General features: G+C 38.9%; 1 protein-coding gene across 2 annotated transcripts in view; it reads left to right on the forward strand.

Moving 5' to 3' along the window:
* Positions 1-17,794, forward strand: part of OPRM1 (opioid receptor mu 1) — a 212,527-nt gene that overhangs the window by 52,300 nt on the left and 142,433 nt on the right. Inside the window, exons 2-4 of one of the 2 annotated variants that reach the window (XM_077149324.1) lie at positions 5,446-5,798; positions 6,591-7,111; positions 9,726-9,770. In XM_077149324.1, coding sequence (XP_077005439.1) covers positions 5,446-5,798; positions 6,591-7,111; positions 9,726-9,770 — 919 coding nt within the window. Of the gene's footprint in view, positions 1-5,445; positions 5,799-6,590; positions 7,112-9,725; positions 9,771-17,794 lie in introns of those variants that run through there. The other variant, XM_077149325.1, reaches the window with a different exon arrangement.

A 17,794-nucleotide genomic window follows, 5' to 3' on the forward strand; every position in this document is an offset into this window, starting at 1 on the left:
GTACAGAGGGAAAGCTGCTATTGCATGCTATGGGCTATATTTAACAGGAAAACATCAGCACTACCATAGCAACAGCTGGGGTAAATAATGTAGGAGGGACAAGAGTTAAGGAAAGGTTTAGATTTCCTATTTGGTGAGGGTGTGTTTATTGATTATCTTTCTCTTGGGAACAATAAAATCATCTAAAATTGAGAGTGTTGATGGACTGTGGACTTTGGACATTATACATGATGCCTAATGAATGCAGGTGGCTGAAGTATGCACTGAGAAGCAGATTGGTGAACGATGGTAAATATATACAACTGAATATTGTGCTGCTCCTAAAAGGAACGAAGTCATGGGTCTTGCAACGATGTGAATGAACCTGTGGAACATTTGGTGAGGCAAACGAAGCCAGAAATGAAAGAACAATTATTGTATGGTCTCCTTTTGAAAATGCTTATTAAAGAAAACAGGTGCCTAGATTGTAAATTCTTACAGCAGACACATTTATTCCAGAGTGGTATTGTTTCTGGATTTTGGGAGGCTGTTTTATGTATCTATAGCCTTGTGTTTAGAAATAAGAATGAAGCCGATCAGGTTAGGATTAAGGTAATTCAGAACACAGGGGTAAGGAAGACATTGTCTATATTTTACAACCACACCTACTCTTTGAGACCAAAGGAAGAAAGGTTTATTCTGTCCGGAACCTAAATTTCCTATAGCACATAATCTAACTCAACCTGTCTGGATAACTCATTTGAACAATCAAAACACAGGGAGCCCAGAATAAGAATGAGGGCCTTTAATCCTGTACAGCTTAATGTAATGCCTGGATACATCCTAGAATATATGAAGTAGATAATCATAAAAGTATTGGCAAAGTCCCTTGAGGGATGGGAGAAAAAAATATGCAACTATTAAACTGTACCACTGGGGAATCCCCTGATACTGCATCAAACATTAGGGACACCCATATCAATAGGCCAAGCCCTTGATCTTGAGACTTACTCTTCTGAAGCTTATGTATGTAGCAGAAAAGCTTAACCTACCTGTATGTATGCTAAGAGTTCCTTCTGGAGGACCTCTGCTGTTACTCAGATGTGGCCTCACTTTCTCTAAGCCCAACTCTGTACATGAAATCATTGCCCTCCCCGCTATGTGGGACATGACATCCAGGGCTGAAAGCCTCCCTGGCGGTGAGGGAGATGACTCTGAGCTATGAGTCCAGCCCTGGCACCATGGGATTAGCAATTTCATCCTGACCAAAAGCAGGAAAAGAAGTGTAACAAATAAGGTATCAGTGGCTGAGAGAGTTCAAATAGAGTTGAGAGGCTACTCTGGAGGTCACTCTTATGCAAGGTTCAGTTAGACATTGCTACCTTATAGTACCTTGCCAACCCCCAACCAAAACCATTTCAGCCAATCATAAAGAACACATAAGGCAATATATAAGATTCTACAAAGGTTCCATGCACTGGAGTAACTTTCCAGGAACCTACAACCTCCAGATGGGTCTCTGGACAAGGTAAGTCCTGAAACCTAGAAGACCCAGCCTCTCCAGAACATCAGCTAGTTCCATCTCCCTACGCCATATATTGACAGCCCCTTCCAACATGAAAAAGTTAGAGTGGCCAAAGTCCAAATGTCCCTAAAGAGTGAGATAGAATGATCAAAATTATGGTGGAGTTACACAGCGAAGGTAGGGTTTAACAAATGAATACGATTACTGAATCATTAAATTGCTATTTCTTTTAGTCTCTATTATCTCAGAGTAGCTAGAAGTAAAAATCTAAAATTGTGGAATTGTAACCCATACCAAAACTCTGTTTTATAACTAATTGTTGTGCCGTGCTTTGAAATTCACTGCTTTTTTGTATATATGTTTTTTTTTTCACATGCACAAAAAAAGTCAATTGTGATGATAAAATAATATTCCTTCTAGCCTCCTACATTCTGGAGCAGCTAAAAGGAAAAATGAGATGATGGTATGGTAGTCCATGACAAACTGTGGAATCTGTCCTATAACTATTTGTTGAAGTGTGCTTTGAAAACTATGCTTTTTGTCTTTCCTAGTTTTTTATATATGTTATACTATACAATGAAAAAGTAAAAAAAAAAAAAAAAAAGAATGAAAATATAAAGACTTTTTCAAAAATTCAAGAGCTGAAAGGGTTCACTAATAGACCTGGAGAACAATAAATATTAAAGGAAGTGCTTCAAACAGAGGAAAATAACCAGAGAGAAATCAGGATCTTCACAAAGGAATGAAGAGCATCAGAAATGGCAAAACTTTTTTCTATTAAATCTATTTAAAAGATAACTGTCTAAAATAAAAACATTACAAGGTATCATGGAATTTATATGTAGAAGTAAACTGTATAGCAACAATAGCAGGGGGGAAGAAATGGAAGGAAACTATTGTAAAATTCCTGTATTTTTATTCTTATGCACAGAGTAGTAAGATATCACCTGGATTTAAAGTGTGATGAGTTAAAGACGTGTACGATGAACCTAGTGCAACCATTAACATAATGCAACAAAAGTTATAGCTAGGAAGCCAACAAAGGAGACAAAATGGAATCACAAAAAAAATTCAATTATTGAAATTAAGGCAGAAATAAACCAATAAAGGAAAAAACAGACGGAACAAGTAAAAAAATAGCAAGGTGGTAGACTTAAATACAATCATAGCAAGAATCACATTCAATGTATATGGTTTAAATGCCTCAATTAAAGACAGTGTCAAGTTGAATAAAAAAATCAAGACCCAAAATGATGCTGCTTACAATAAACAAGTTGAGTCATAAGGACGTAAATAGGTTTCAAGCAAAAGGATAAAAATATATAGTATGCTTATATTAATCAAAAGAAAGCTGGAGTGACTCTCTTAATATCTGAACAAAGTAGATTTCAGAGAAAATTATATTTTCAGGATATTGAAGTTATTTTCATATTGATAAAATGGACCAAAAAAATCCACATTTATGCTCCTAATAATAGAGCTTTGAAAACCAAAAAGTGAAACTGAGACAATTGCAAGGAGACAAACTGTAGATAAATCAACAAGTCTCACAGTTATTACATTGACTGAAATAAGATGAGAAAGAGCACATACTGAATGATTTTATTTATATAAAATTCCATAAAATGCAAACTAACCTGTATGACTAAAAGAAGATCAAGATCAGGGGTTGCCAGGAGTAAGGTGGGAGTCCAGGCGGGGACGGGGGACAAGAAGGAAAAATTAAAAAGCTACACAAGGGAACTTAGAAACGTTGATATGTTTATTATCTTGCTCAGAGGAGCAAGCCAGCCCAGAGGGTGGCTTGTTTTTTTTCCCTATAGGACCACATAATAAATTTTTAGGCTTTGTAAGCCATGTGATCTCCAATACAACTACTCACCTCTGCCACTGTAGCATCAAAATAGCCATAGACAAAATAGAAACAAATGGGTGTGGCTGTGTCTAATAAAATTTTACCACAACAGGCAGTAAGCCTAACAGTTTGCTATTTCTTGATATTGATTACAGTGTGTTCTAGTTTGCTAGCTGCCGGAATACAACAAACCAGAGATGGATTGGCTTTTAATAAAAGGGGATTTATTTTGTTGTTTCTTCAGAGAAAAGGCAGCTAACTTTCCACTGAGGTTCTTTCTTATGTGGAAGGCACAAGATGGTCTCTGCTGGTCTTCTTTCCAGGCCCCTGGGTTCCAACAACTTTCCCTGGGTGACTTCTTTCTGCATCTCCAAAGGCCTGGGCTGAGCTTCAAGTGCTGAGATGAGGAATGCCGAGCTGCTTAGGCTGTGCTACTTGGCGCTCTCTCATTTAAGCACCAGCCAATTAAGTCAAACGTCACTCATTGCAGCAGACACGCCTCCTAGCCGACTACAGATGTAATTAGCAACAGATGAGGTTCACGTACCATTGGTTTATGTCCGCAGCAACAAGACTAGGTATGCTCACCTGGCCAAGCTGACAACTGAATCTAACTAACACACAGTGTTACAGTGATGCTTTCATAGATGTATACATATGTCAAAACTTATCAAACTGCACACTTTACTTTTGTACAGTTTATTTGTATGTATTTTTTCCTCTGTAAAGCTATTTTAAAAAAATTAAAACACAACAGAAAACCTTTTGTTTCCCATTATGGCTTGGGCAAAGTGTTATCTTCTTAGCATGGCATACAAGTCCGTCCATGATCTGACCTCTATATTCTCCCTCTATCAGATAAGTTGCCATTCCCAGCTGGGAAATCACCATTAGCAGTGCCAAACACATGTCATGGTATTTCAGCTCTGAGCCTTTGTTTGGGTTTTCTCTCTGTCTGGAATGACCTATTCCTACCAGGCTAACTCATAATCATACTTATGCTTTAAGATTAAATTTGGGTGTACCAGGATGCTTTCCTTGTCTTACTCTTCCTACTTCCCTTGCCTTACTCTGGGCTATGTCCCTCATCTCCATGCCCCCATAATAATCTGTGTGTTCATATGCGTGTGTGTTTTTATCTGTATATACATGTATGCATATAGGCAGATGTATACAAGCGTATGTATATATACTCTTATACTATTACATTGCTCATAATTTTAACTATATCTATACACCTGAAATTTTCTCATATGTCTATGAATTATTATCTAGTGTCTGCCTCTACTAATTGAGTCCCCGTGTCTAACACTTGTATCACTCTGGCTGGCACTTAAAAGGAACTCAGTAAATCAGTACGGTAGTGACTATTATGCCCATTTTACTGACAAGAAAACTGATAGCTAGAGAAATTATGCATTTAGCCCATAGGCACATGCTTATAAATAGTCAAGCTAGTACTGGAAAAGAATCCCTCTATATCCAATCTCAAATGTTTTCCACTAGTCCATGCACATTTTCATTATTGCAAGCTACCAATATTTCATACCAGTTTCTATATTAGTCTTTCCAGGGCTGCTATGACAAATACAACAATGGGTCAGCTTAAACAACAAGCATTTATTGTGTTGTTTTGAAGGCCAGAAGTCCACCATCAAAAGGTTGACAAGCCAGGCTTTTCCCAGAATCTATATATACCATTCAGGTGCCGGCTTGGCACCATCCTTGAGGTTCCTTGGCTTGCTTCTTTGCCTCAGTCATGTGACGATGTTGTTGGTCATCTCCTGTGACCATCTCTGACTAACTGCATCTGAATTTATTTTGTTTATAAAGGACTCCAGTAAGATGGATTAAGGCCCACCTTGATTCAACTTGGACACACTTAAGTAGGATCTTAAAAGACCCTATTTATAAATCAGCCCATACTCTTACTGACAATATATCTTCAATGGTCTTATTTGCAAAAGTGTCTACACCCAAAGGAATATGGATTAACATTAAGAAGGTGTCTTTTGCTGGGGTACATGATTCGATCTACCACAGTCCCTCTAAATGACTCTCTCATTGTTCTACCTTCATCTCATAGATACACCAAAATGAAGACGGCCACCAACATCTATATTTTCAACCTTGCTCTGGCAGATGCCTTAGCAACAAGTACCCTGCCCTTCCAGAGTGTGAATTACCTGATGGGAACATGGCCATTTGGAACCATCCTCTGCAAGATAGTGATCTCCATAGACTATTACAATATGTTCACCAGCATTTTCACCCTTTGCACCATGAGTGTTGATCGGTACATCGCAGTCTGCCACCCCGTCAAGGCCCTGGATTTCCGCACTCCCCGCAATGCTAAAATTGTCAATGTTTGCAACTGGATCCTCTCTTCAGCCATTGGTCTGCCTGTGATGTTCATGGCAACCACAAAATACAGGCATGGTGAGTGAAGGTGCAGGCCTGAGTGATGGAGAGAGTTCACAGCACAATGCCCTGGGAATGTCATAAGCCAAAAAGAACTTGTAGAGCAGTCCATTATCTCAGTCAAATTGTAACTGTAATTATTCTCTTCTAAGCAAAATGCATTTGAATATTTCACACTGTGAATTTTTTCTCGGTCATTTTAAGCCCATTAAACATTTTAAAGAGACTATGTAATCTATTTGTCCCTGATTTCTCTGCATTTACAACATCAAAATGGTGTGCAAATAAAAACATAGCTCTCCCAGGAGTAATTAGAACGTAAACCCAACAACTACTGTGTTCAGTCTTTTTCTTTTAATTCCAAGTGGCTTAATACATGACAGATTTTTCTTTCTGGACCTCATATCAGAACGATGAATTATCCATCATAGAGTGAAGTGGAACTATCCATTAGCTGGAAACTCTTATAATCTTTGGACAGTGGTTGTATTTTTTATATCAACATAAACCTCACAGCAGGTCTTGCTCATGGTGAGAGGCCCATATCTGTTAACTGAATAAAATTAATGTAATCAAGACGGACAGCTAAGTGGGAAATTGAAAAAAAATTAAAGGTAACGTTCCCTGATAATCAGCAGAGAACTGGTTTTCTTCTATAACTTCTTTACTCTTTCTTTACTGGGTTGTGTAATGATAGCCTTAAGGTAGCTCTGGTCAAGGCTGTATATAGGAAGCAATATAGAAATTCTAATATTTAATCACATCATCAAATGTGGCTGATAATTCCTCTTTATAATCCTTTTCTTCTAGGTTCCATAGACTGCACACTAACATTCTCTCACCCAACCTGGTACTGGGAAAATCTGCTGAAAATCTGTGTCTTCATCTTTGCCTTCATCATGCCGGTTCTCATCATCACCGTGTGCTATGGGCTGATGATCTTACGTCTCAAGAGTGTCCGCATGCTCTCTGGCTCCAAAGAAAAGGACAGGAACCTGCGGAGAATCACCAGGATGGTGTTGGTGGTCGTGGCTGTGTTCATCGTCTGCTGGACCCCCATTCACATTTATGTCATCATCAAAGCCTTGATCACCATCCCAGAAACTACTTTCCAGACAGTGTCCTGGCACTTCTGCATTGCTCTAGGTTACACAAACAGTTGCCTGAACCCGGTCCTTTATGCATTTCTGGATGAAAACTTCAAACGATGCTTCCGAGAGTTCTGTATCCCAACTTCCTCCACCATTGAGCAACAAAACTCCACTCGAATTCGTCAAAACACCAGAGACCATCCTTCCACTGCCAATACAGTGGACAGAACTAACCATCAGGTATGCAGCTTCTGGAGTTAGCTATACCTACCGGGGATGACATAAATATTATAGAACTTATTACCAATCTAGGATTTTAATCTTTTAGAGGGGATCTAGTGTCTAGGAGAGAGGTTCAGCATGAGAATGGAAGGAGGAGGAGAGCAAATTCTGATCTTAGTGTCAGAGAGGACCCTTGATATGTAAATTGAGCTTTATGTATTTGACAGTGAATTCATTTAGCTATAGAGATACACCAATTGAAATCTATCAAGCAGTTAAAATCACTATCTTTATTATCTTCCCCTCTATGCAAAATTAATGATTTCATTACTTGTGGAAGTGATCTCATTCCATCTCATTTTTCTCCAAGGATGTTAGGCATTTCATGCATATCACTCAAAAATCCCCATTGCTTCTCTCAAAAGCCATCCCTGTCTTGGTTCTGGGGTTAAGGAAAAAAGGTCAGTACCCAGCCCACTATGATGATGCCTATCAGCTGTGGTCATCAAATCAATGGCACGACAAAGGAGAAAAGAAAAAACACGGCCAACCCTAGTTTTGTTAAGTCAATGGCTTGTAAATTTTGATGCCAGAACTGTAAGAGCAAACATCAAAAATATTAGTTTTTAGAGTTGTTAATTGTTTAAGAGTCATCACACTAGCGTGTCATATCACAGGAGTGACCGTTTATTGGAAAATGTATTCCTTAAACACAGAAGAGGACATATGGGGGTCTGCGTGGGAGAGTCAAAGTTTGCACAAAATATTAGAATCACGTGGGAAATATCCAAAGGGGAGAGAAAAGAAAAATTATCTCCAACTTAATATTACCCTTGTTAAGCCACTAATTTGCAAACTTTGGAACCTGCCCTCTAAAGTAAATCAAACCTATTACTTAGTAACTAATGTTAAATTGAGGAAGTAAATGTTCAAATGTTGGTGGCAGCAGCTAAAAGTCACACCCTTTGCATAGTTTTTACAACAGAAATCAAATCCAATTTTCCTGTGAAATGAATCCTGGAGTCAGATCCTTGGATAAAGTTTCCAAGACTCAGGGGCAGGACTTCTGGGGCAGGAATCCTCTGTAAAAAGGACTACAAAGCAAAGTCTACCAGAGGCCAGAGGCAGGGCTTAGCTACCACAGGATACACTGTGTTCCTTCTTTCTCCAGGCTCCATCCCACTGCCCCACCCTGCTCCTGAGTGCCACCACCCACCCCAGCACAGGCTCATCTTTTCTTATTTACCAGAGGCATAGTGTAATACAGTCTAGATGGGTCTGCCACAGGGGACATTGATCCTCTTACCCCTGAGATTAAATAATGCTAAAATGAACACAGGAACTCATGTCCCCTGGAGAATGAGGTAATGATGGCAGACCCACATCCAACCAAAGAGAAATCACTAACGTATTACGTCTCTCTTCTAATTCCATTATGAAATAAAAGTCAGAGAGAAATATTTTTCACCCTGTCTTCTTTTCTATAATTTTTTTTTGACCATATCAAGGGCTTTAAACCTACTCCATTAATAAACTCCCTTCTTTTTCAGCAACTATCAAACTTAAAGAGGGGAGAGAATTAAGTCGATTTTCTCAAATATGAGGACAGTGTATCAAAAATGCACTTGAGAACTCCCAGTCCTAAACTGGGGTTAAAATATTTGAATCCAATGGCCATTTAAAGTACTGACTCTTTCTCCTTCAATGCCTCGCCATAACTATCCTCTTGTCCCACGCTCTTTGGGACACAGCTGTTTGGTAGTGACCTTGACATTGGCAGGTGTCTCTTGTCACATCCAACCCTCTCTGCCATTTCTTTTCTCTCCTGCTGTCCACAAGCACAGCTTCCAGCCAGGCTGCTGGGGCACTTCTCCTGTCTTGAATGTGATTGTCCTTCAGTGGCCCTGACACTTGCCTTTGACTCTTTTCCAAATCCAACATTTTCACATTAGTGTGGTGGTTGCACAGCCACATAGAGCAGAGAAGCTAATTGGAGCAGTTCTGTTCTAAGTAACTAAAAGGTTTGCTTTAAAAACATATCCAATTAGAGTTTATCGTCACTGCTGCCCCCATGGAGCACCGTCAGTGTCAGATAACAGCAGAAACACATTAGCCTTGGAGTTGGCTGTTTTCCCAAAATGCTCAGCTGGGAAAGCCAGACAGAGAAGAGAGGCTGCCAGGAAAAAAGGGAAAGACACTCTGACAATTCAAAAATTAAGATAGATCAAAGGTACCTTTTACTAATCTCCGCTTATGTGTCATTGTTAGGATGAAAGCAGTGACACACAGACATCTGGAACAATCACATAAGCTTTGGTGATAGTGTCAATATCATATCAAAATAATGAAATGACTTTTAGGATAAAGCAGAGACTTTATCTATAGCACATATATGATTAATCGTACAGATTCAGCATCTGACAAATGCTTTTGTTTTCGTTTTATTAATTTTTTTTTTAATGTCCTGAGCAGTCACATTAGGAAACAAAGCTAATGCATTACTTTTCAACTGCCTGTTTGGAGTTTGTACTGGTTATAGAGGTTTATGTTGTGTTTATGTATTTGTATTTTTTTTCAAGAAATAAATTATATGTCTCATTCCAAGCACATTAGTCAACTTCATATTCTGCAGATCAGAGATCCAATATCAATCCTTCCCAGGGTGTCTGTGTTCTGACAACTGTAAACTGAGAACATGTCCACACAGCGCAAAATGAAGTGGAGATTTGGCAGTAATCAAGGTAATTTGATAAGCCATATGAGGAAACTCTGTTCCTGAAATTCACTTTGAGTCATACCTCCATGGTCGAGACAGTTCAGGTAGCTTTTGCTGCCTTCCAGACTAGTCTAAAACTGAGTGGTTTGAAACAACAATCCTTGAGATTACAGTTCTATAGATCATTTAAAGTTGGACTGGGCCTGGCTGGACAGATTTTCTGGTCTTGGCTGATCTCACTCTGTGAACCACTATGGAACAGCTGTTAGCTGGCTAATCCAGGATGGCGTCAGAAAGACTAGCTTGCTTCCATCTGGGCTCACCTCTAGCACATTGGTTTCTGCTTGTTCTCAAGCCTCAGGGCTCCAAGAAATAAAAGGAGAGGAAAGCTTCTTGAGGCATAGGCTGAGCACTGGCTCAACATCACCTCTGTACTTCCTATTGGTTAAGTCACCATGTCAGTCCAGATCCAAGGGAAAAAAGATTCCACTTATGGATGGGAGGAGCTGCAAAGTTGCCTTGCAAAGGGGTGGCTATAGGAAGAGGAATCATTGCTGTTGCTGTTGATGACAATCAACAGTAGGCACCTATGGCATGGGACAGTTAGGCTGTAAGCTTCACAAAAGCAGGAATTGCATGTGTCTTGAGCCACTTCTGTCTTGCTCTTTCTTGTACCTCCAGTATCTACTTAGCACAGCAGTTAATACTTTAAAAAGTATTCCAGAAATATCTGTCAAATGAATGATTGAATGGAGGGCTCATGATATTTCAGGAAATATGGAGAGTGATGGGAATGACCCTTTTCTTGTGCAGCATTCTGACATTTCAGGCTCACCCTTAAGTAACAGGAAAATAGTCACTATAGGGTTTCTTCATTTTCTCTCCTCTGGCCTTTGAGCCTTTGAACAAGGGTTATACTTTTCAATATTTCAATTGCATTCATGCTTATCTTCTAATTTTATTTTTCACAAGTGCTTTAGAAGAGGCACAGAGCTGAATTCAGTGCCCCGAGAGGTCTCACCTTATCTGGGTATGAAACGAAAGAATGAGAAGCTGGGCTTTGATTTTCTTTCATGCATTCCAGGGCTCATTCTACTGTGCAACTGTGACAGCTCATTTCTGATTTATACGTAGCTGGTTATCCTTATGGCTCCTAGACCTTTATTAAGCATATTAGGGCAAAGGCACTCATTTTCCATCTCCTCTCAAAGCAATTTAACTTCTCTGTAAATATACCTCCCTACTGCTTATTATTGAATTCCACTTTGCCCCAGAATGCCACTCCCATCTACTCAGATCAATTTAAATCCCACTCAGACTTGAGATGCTGGCTTCAACTAAACTGTCTTTGCCACTTGACTTCTACCTCAATAGTTGCAACTTTTATTTTGACATTGAGATGATTTTTTTTAAATATTAAGCTATACAGGAAAAGAAAGGTTAAGCTGTACAGTGATATGGGATTACTTGGATTATTATTTAAGAAGTTTGCATTAACAATACAACAATAATATTATAACACCTCATATTTGTATGGTAGTGTACAAATTACAAAGTGCTTTCTTGTTTACTAGCGTATTTTCTTCCTACAACAGCCCCAAAAGGTAAAAGTGAAGAAATAAATGCTCAGGGAGTTAAATGATTATACAAGGCCAAACAATCAGCAAGGGGCAGAACCAAGACCAGCCCTCATTTTTCAATTACAATCTAAAGCTTTTCCCTGCTTTCCCACACAATTCTCCTTTGCACTTGAATATCATTGTGTAGTTTAAGCCAGAGTGTCTCAAACTTTACTCTGAGATCAAGAAATCTCAAGTTCTTAGGAACTCCTCTAAGAAATTCTGACTCACTAGGTCAGGATGGGGTCCAGGAATATGGATTTTGAATAAAACACTAAACTGAAAACTCTTATTTAAACTATAATTTCATCTCCAAACACTACTGACTTTGTTGTTTGGCCTAATCTGGGTAGCCATTTCAGTAAAGCTGATCGGCATAATTTTTTTCACCAAATTAGCCATGTGTTTTGTTAAAAAAATTTAGAATATAGTTGTCCTTAGACAAAGCCTCAGCCTTCTAGAATATCTATTAGTGAGTCTTAAAGACAGTGAGTAAAATAGTGATAAAGCTAATAATTATACTACCTCTTCCTAATTCTAATCCTCTGATTAATATTTTCAAGGCATTTTGTTGACTTTTTAATGGAAGCAGCAGGTCAAGAAATTAAGAGATGATTTGTATTTGTACTAAATATAAAACCATATTACCCTGGCTAAACTAAAAGCAGTAGCCTAATTTTTAAAATCAACTACATCACCCTAAAAAGCAGGTTGTAAAGTTTTACAAGGCATCTCTGGAGAGCTAATTTGGGAAAGAAAGGCATTTCAATTCCATGACAAAAGCCCCAAATGCGAATCGCTCACAAAATTACAGTCATCAATGTATATTTTGTGCATAAAATCAAAATGGATATTCTTTCAGTTCCACACTTTATAATAGAAATGGTTCTAGCTGTAATGTGTGCATGTGTGTGTGTGCATGATACGACATGGGTGTGCCTCTTTAAATATGTCTGATACTAAAGCATGCCTAGTATTCTAGTTTGCTAGCTGTCAGAATGCAATATAACAGAAACAGAATGGCTTTTAAAAAGGGGAACTTAATAAGTTGCTAATTTACAGTTCTAAGGCTGAGAAAATGTCCCAATTAAACAAGCCTATAGAAATGTCCAAGCACAGGCATCCAGGGAAGGATACCTTGATTCAAGAAGGCCAATGAAGTTCAGGGTTTCTCTCTCAAGTGGAAGGGCACATGGCGAACACAGTCAGAGTTTCTCTCTCATGTGGAAAGACACATAGTGAACACAGTCAGGGTTCCTCTCTCATCTGGAAGGGCACATGGCAAATACGGCATCATCTGCCAGTTTCTTCTCCTGGCTTCCTGTTTCATGAAGCTCCCGGGGAGGCATTTTCCTTCTTCATCTCCAAAGGTCACTGGCTGGTGGACTCTGCTTCTCATGACTATGTCGTTCTGCTCTGCTCACTCTGAATCTCTAGTTCTCCAAAATGTTTCCTCTTTTATAGGACTCCAGAAACATCAAGACCCACCCAAATGGGTGGAAACATGTTGTCACCTAATCCAGCTTAACAACCACTCTTGATTAAATCACATCTCCAGGGAGATGATCTGGTTACAATTCCAAACATACAGTATTGAATAGGGATTATTCTACCTTTGTGAAATGGGATTTTGATTAAAACATGGCTTTTCTAGAGTACATGCATCCTTTCAAACCAGCACATTCCACCCTCTGGCTCCTAAAAAAGACATGTTTTTCCCATATACAAAATACATTAATTTCCTAACAATATCAGAAATCCTTAAACCATTTCAGTAGCAATATAAGTGAAATACAAAGTTAAAAACAGTACAGACTCCTATCAAAGTTAGTTACAGGCATGGTCTGTTCTAAGGCAAAGTTCTCCTCTGGCTCTAGACCTATTAAAATGCTAAACAAGTTATTTGCTGTCAAAATACAAAGAAGGAACATTCATAGGATACATATACCCATTTCCATAGGGAGGAAGAAACACAGGGGTCACTGGACCCATACAGTTTCGAAAACTCACAGGACAAAGTCCATTAGAATTCAAAGTCTGAGACTCATTTATCTTCGGGGCTTTAGACAGTGGCACTCCCACCGTTCCCAACTCATGAGTGGCTTGCCTCTCTCTGAATACAAACTTGGGGGACACTGGGTGACCACCTTTCTCTCAGTTCCACCCTCTCCAAGCATCAGGGCTGCACCCAGGCTCTCTGCCATCTCCGGGGCACACACTCAACCCCTCCATGTGGTGGCAGCCAGGTTCTCCCCAAACCCCAAGGAATGTGCTTCACCCTCTCCAAGGCCTGAGGCCACATGACTCTTCCACTGCACTGAGGTGAAAGACCCATCCTCTGCCTTTGGGGCAAATTCACCCTCTCCACAGGCTTGGGTAAGTCCACTCTCCTGGCTCGAGGCTTCTTGACTTCAGACCCCAGGCTCCATGGTTTTGCCTCTGAAGCTATTTTTCCTCCAATGTGTCCCTTCTCTGAGCCCCCTAGTCTAGATTGGCAGTGCCTGTGCTTATACAGATCCCACAGTACTCTCTTTGGTTTTCTATGCAGTAGCCTTGGATCATGCCTATCAGACATAAGGAATTTCCACAAATCTTTCTTGGATAACTCCATGTCCAATCCTGGCTTTCTCTGAAATGGCTGCTTCATTCCACATTTGGCCAGATCTTCATGTGGGGCAATATTCTCTGGGGTCTCCCTTCCTGGAAGTCCAGAATTTTTCAGAGCATAAATTTCTGGTTTCTTAGTACCCAAGAGTTCAGTTCTCAGTTATCTCTTTACTGTTGCATTTCACTGTAAGCTGCGAGGAGAAACCAGGCTGAACTTTTGACATTTAATTTGGAGATCTCTTCTGCTAAATATCCAAGTTCATGGCTTTTAATATCTGCCTTCTAGCCAAAGCCACTAGTCAACTTTGCCAGATTATCTGCCATTTTAAAACAAGGATCACTTTCCTTCCAGTCTGTAATGGCACACGTCTCATTTCTGTCTACAGCCTGGTCAGAGGTGGCTTTAGAGTCCACATTTCTACCAAGATTCTCTTCAAAACATTCTAGGCCTTTGTAGTAGTTAGGTTCAGGTGTCAACTTGGCCAGGTGAAGGTGCCTAGTTCTGTTGCTCTGGACATGAGCCAATGGCATGTAAACCACATCTGTTGCTCATTACATCTGCAGTCAGCTAGGAGGTATGCCTGCTGCAATGAATGATGTTTGATTTAAGTGGTTGGTGTGTAAGTGAGAGAGTTCAACACAGCACAGCCCAGGCAATTCAGCATACCTCATCTCAACACTTGCAGCTCAGCCCAGGTGTTTGTAAATGCAGAAAGAAATCACCCCAGGGAAAGTTGTTGGAACCCAGAGGCCTGGAGAGAAGGCCAGCAGAGACCATCCTGTGCCTTCCCACATAAGAAAGAACCTTAGTTGAAAGTTAGCTGCCTTTCCTCTGAAGAGCTAACAAAATAAATTGCTTTTATTAAAAAACAATCTGTCTCTGGTGTGTTGCATTCCAGCAGCCATTCTCTTTCTGGTATATTGCATTCTGACAGCTAACAAACTAGAACAGCCTTCTCTATCAAGCTCCTCACAACTCTTCCAGAATCTTCTACTTATCCATTTAAAAAGCTGTTCCAACATGTTTGGTATTTGCAAACCACAGTAGCAGCACCCCACTCCTGGTACCAAAATATGTTCTAGTTTGCTAGCTGTCAGAATGCAATATACCAGAAACAGAATGACTTTTAAAAAGGGGAACTTAATAAGTTGCTAGTTTACAGTTCTAAGGCTGAAAAAATGTCCCAATTAACAAAGTCTATAGAAATGTCCAAGCACAGGCATCCATGGAAAGATACCTTGGTTCAAGAAGGCTGATGAAGTTCAGAGTTTCTCTCTCAAGTGGAAAGGCACATGGCGAACACAGTCAGAGTTTCTCTCTCATCTGGAAAGGCACATAGTGAGCACAGTCAGGGTTCCATTCTCATCTGGAAGGGCACATGGTGAACACGGCATTATCTGCTAGCTTCTTCTCCTGGCTTCCTGTTTCATGAAGCACTCTGGGAGGCATTTTCTTTCTTCATCTCCAAAGGTCACTGCTGATGGACTCTGCTTCTCATGATTATGTCATTCTGCTCTGCTGTCTCTGAATCTCTCATTCTCCAAAATGTTTCCTCCTTTATAAGACTCCAGAAACTTATCAAGACCCACCCAAATGGGTGGAGACATGTTGTCACCTAATCCAGCTTAGCAACCACTCGATTAAATCACATCTCCAAGGAGATGATCTAATTACAGTTTCAAATGTACAATATTGAATAGGGATTATTCTACCTTTATGAAATGGGATTTTGATTAAAACATGGCTTTTCTAGGGTACATACATCCTTTCAAACTAGCCCATCTAGGGTTAATATGAACCATATATTTCATAAATAGCAGCACTTGTTTCTATAAATTGGTTATAATTTGGGTGGAGAAAATAATTATTAGAATTATTTTCTAATTAATTAGAAATAATGCATATTTATTTTCAGAAAATATTTGGATTTAAAATTATTAAAAATAATATTATTGATCATTTTGCATCCAGTATATCTTATTTAATCATTTGAGATATGTATTATTATCTCTACTCTACCATTGAGGAAACTAATGTTTAAGGACCTGATTTGCCCAAGGTCCTAGCTAAAACATAGTGGAGCTGTGAATTGAATACAGTGGAATATGAGATTGTAACTCAGGCTCCTAGTCACTGTGCCCAATTTACATCCCCCTTCCCTAATTTGATGTATTCTTTTCTTGGTGGTAGTTCTTACAACCAAATTTTATCCTTTATATGCTGATAGCATGAAAGACTACAAGGCCTTCAAGTTTGTCTAGAATAATCCTAGTGTAGTGTGTGTGAGAGAGTGTGTGTGTAGCTAAAAATTCAAATGAATGAATGAATAGCATGGGGAATTAGAAAGTTCAATAAGGAGGATCCTCAAAATCACTACAATGAGATCAAATTATTTGTTTGAGCTAAAATCTTTGGTCATCACTAGAGCCATATGACATGTATACCGACTTAGCATTTGTTTTTCCACAAGTTCAATTTCTCCTTCACTTGACAGGGGTTCATTTAATATTTTCATGAGTTGATTTTTTTTTTTTTTTTTTTTTTGCATGGACAGGCACCGGGAATAGAATCCAGGCCTCCAGCATAGTAGGTGAGAACGCTTCTACTGAGCCACCATGGCCCGCCCCATGAGTTGACTTTTATGACCATAGAGTACAATCCCACTTAGCAGACTAGAGACCAACTCAGTAGGATGGGAGGAACCAAGACAGAGAGTTAGATCAGTGCAATGTGTGATGGAGCAAATGCTCTCATGGTGCAAGAACTAAGCTTTATCAACTGTCACATAATTGAATAGAGCTAGAAAATTATTCTGCATTAAAGTATTACACTATCAGCATCAATATGTGAGTTAACTAGGGTTCCTCCTCACTGAATACACTGATCTTTTAGGGAGGTTCAGTTTTTTGTTTGTTTTGTTTTGTTCACTGCCTTTGGTTTTGTTTTGTTTTTTAGAGAAATTGTGGATTTACAGAAAAATCATGCATAAAATACAGGATTCCCATATACCACCCTATTATTAACACCTTGATTGGGTTGGTACATTTGCTACAATTTGGTGAAAGCATATTTTTATAATTGTTTATTTACTGTAGTCCATGGTTTAACTTAGGGCTCACTGTTTGTATAGTACAGCTTCATAAATTTTTTTTTTTATTTATCCTATTACCATATATACAATATGGCAGTTCCTCCATATTCAGATACATATTTCAGTGCCATTAATTATGTTCACACTGTCATGCTACCATCACCACCACCCATTACCAAAACACTTCCATTATTCCAGATTGGAGGTCTGTACATTGGTTGAGTTTGAAGATTGAATTAATATAACTTTAGTTCAGCATTTTCTTATGCTTATTGTCCCAATTAATGAAACTATCTGATAAAATATAGCAACATATTTTCCTTTAAAATATTTAAAACAAGATGCCATTTTATTCTGTTAAACTTAAATTCTGAATTGTTATTTTATAACTACCTATCATGAGATAATTCTCACCTACTGAACTTTGGCATTTTGTAATATGTCAATCTTTATTTTCTATTTTATATAGCTTTGGTGAGCTATACATATATTTTTCTGCTTTATCTTTCCCAGGCATGCATTATTATTTCTCTCTCTCTGAATTTGACATACAGTTTCATAATACTTTTTGTTTTTGCATTTTTTTTCCTCACACCAAACAAAATGGCCATTTGAATAAATATGACCTATAGAAAACCAGTCATTAACCTTTGGATATTGTGCTGGT

Source organism: Tamandua tetradactyla, chromosome 2 (genome assembly GCF_023851605.1).
Source record: "Tamandua tetradactyla isolate mTamTet1 chromosome 2, mTamTet1.pri, whole genome shotgun sequence".
NCBI lineage: Eukaryota > Metazoa > Chordata > Mammalia > Pilosa > Myrmecophagidae > Tamandua > Tamandua tetradactyla.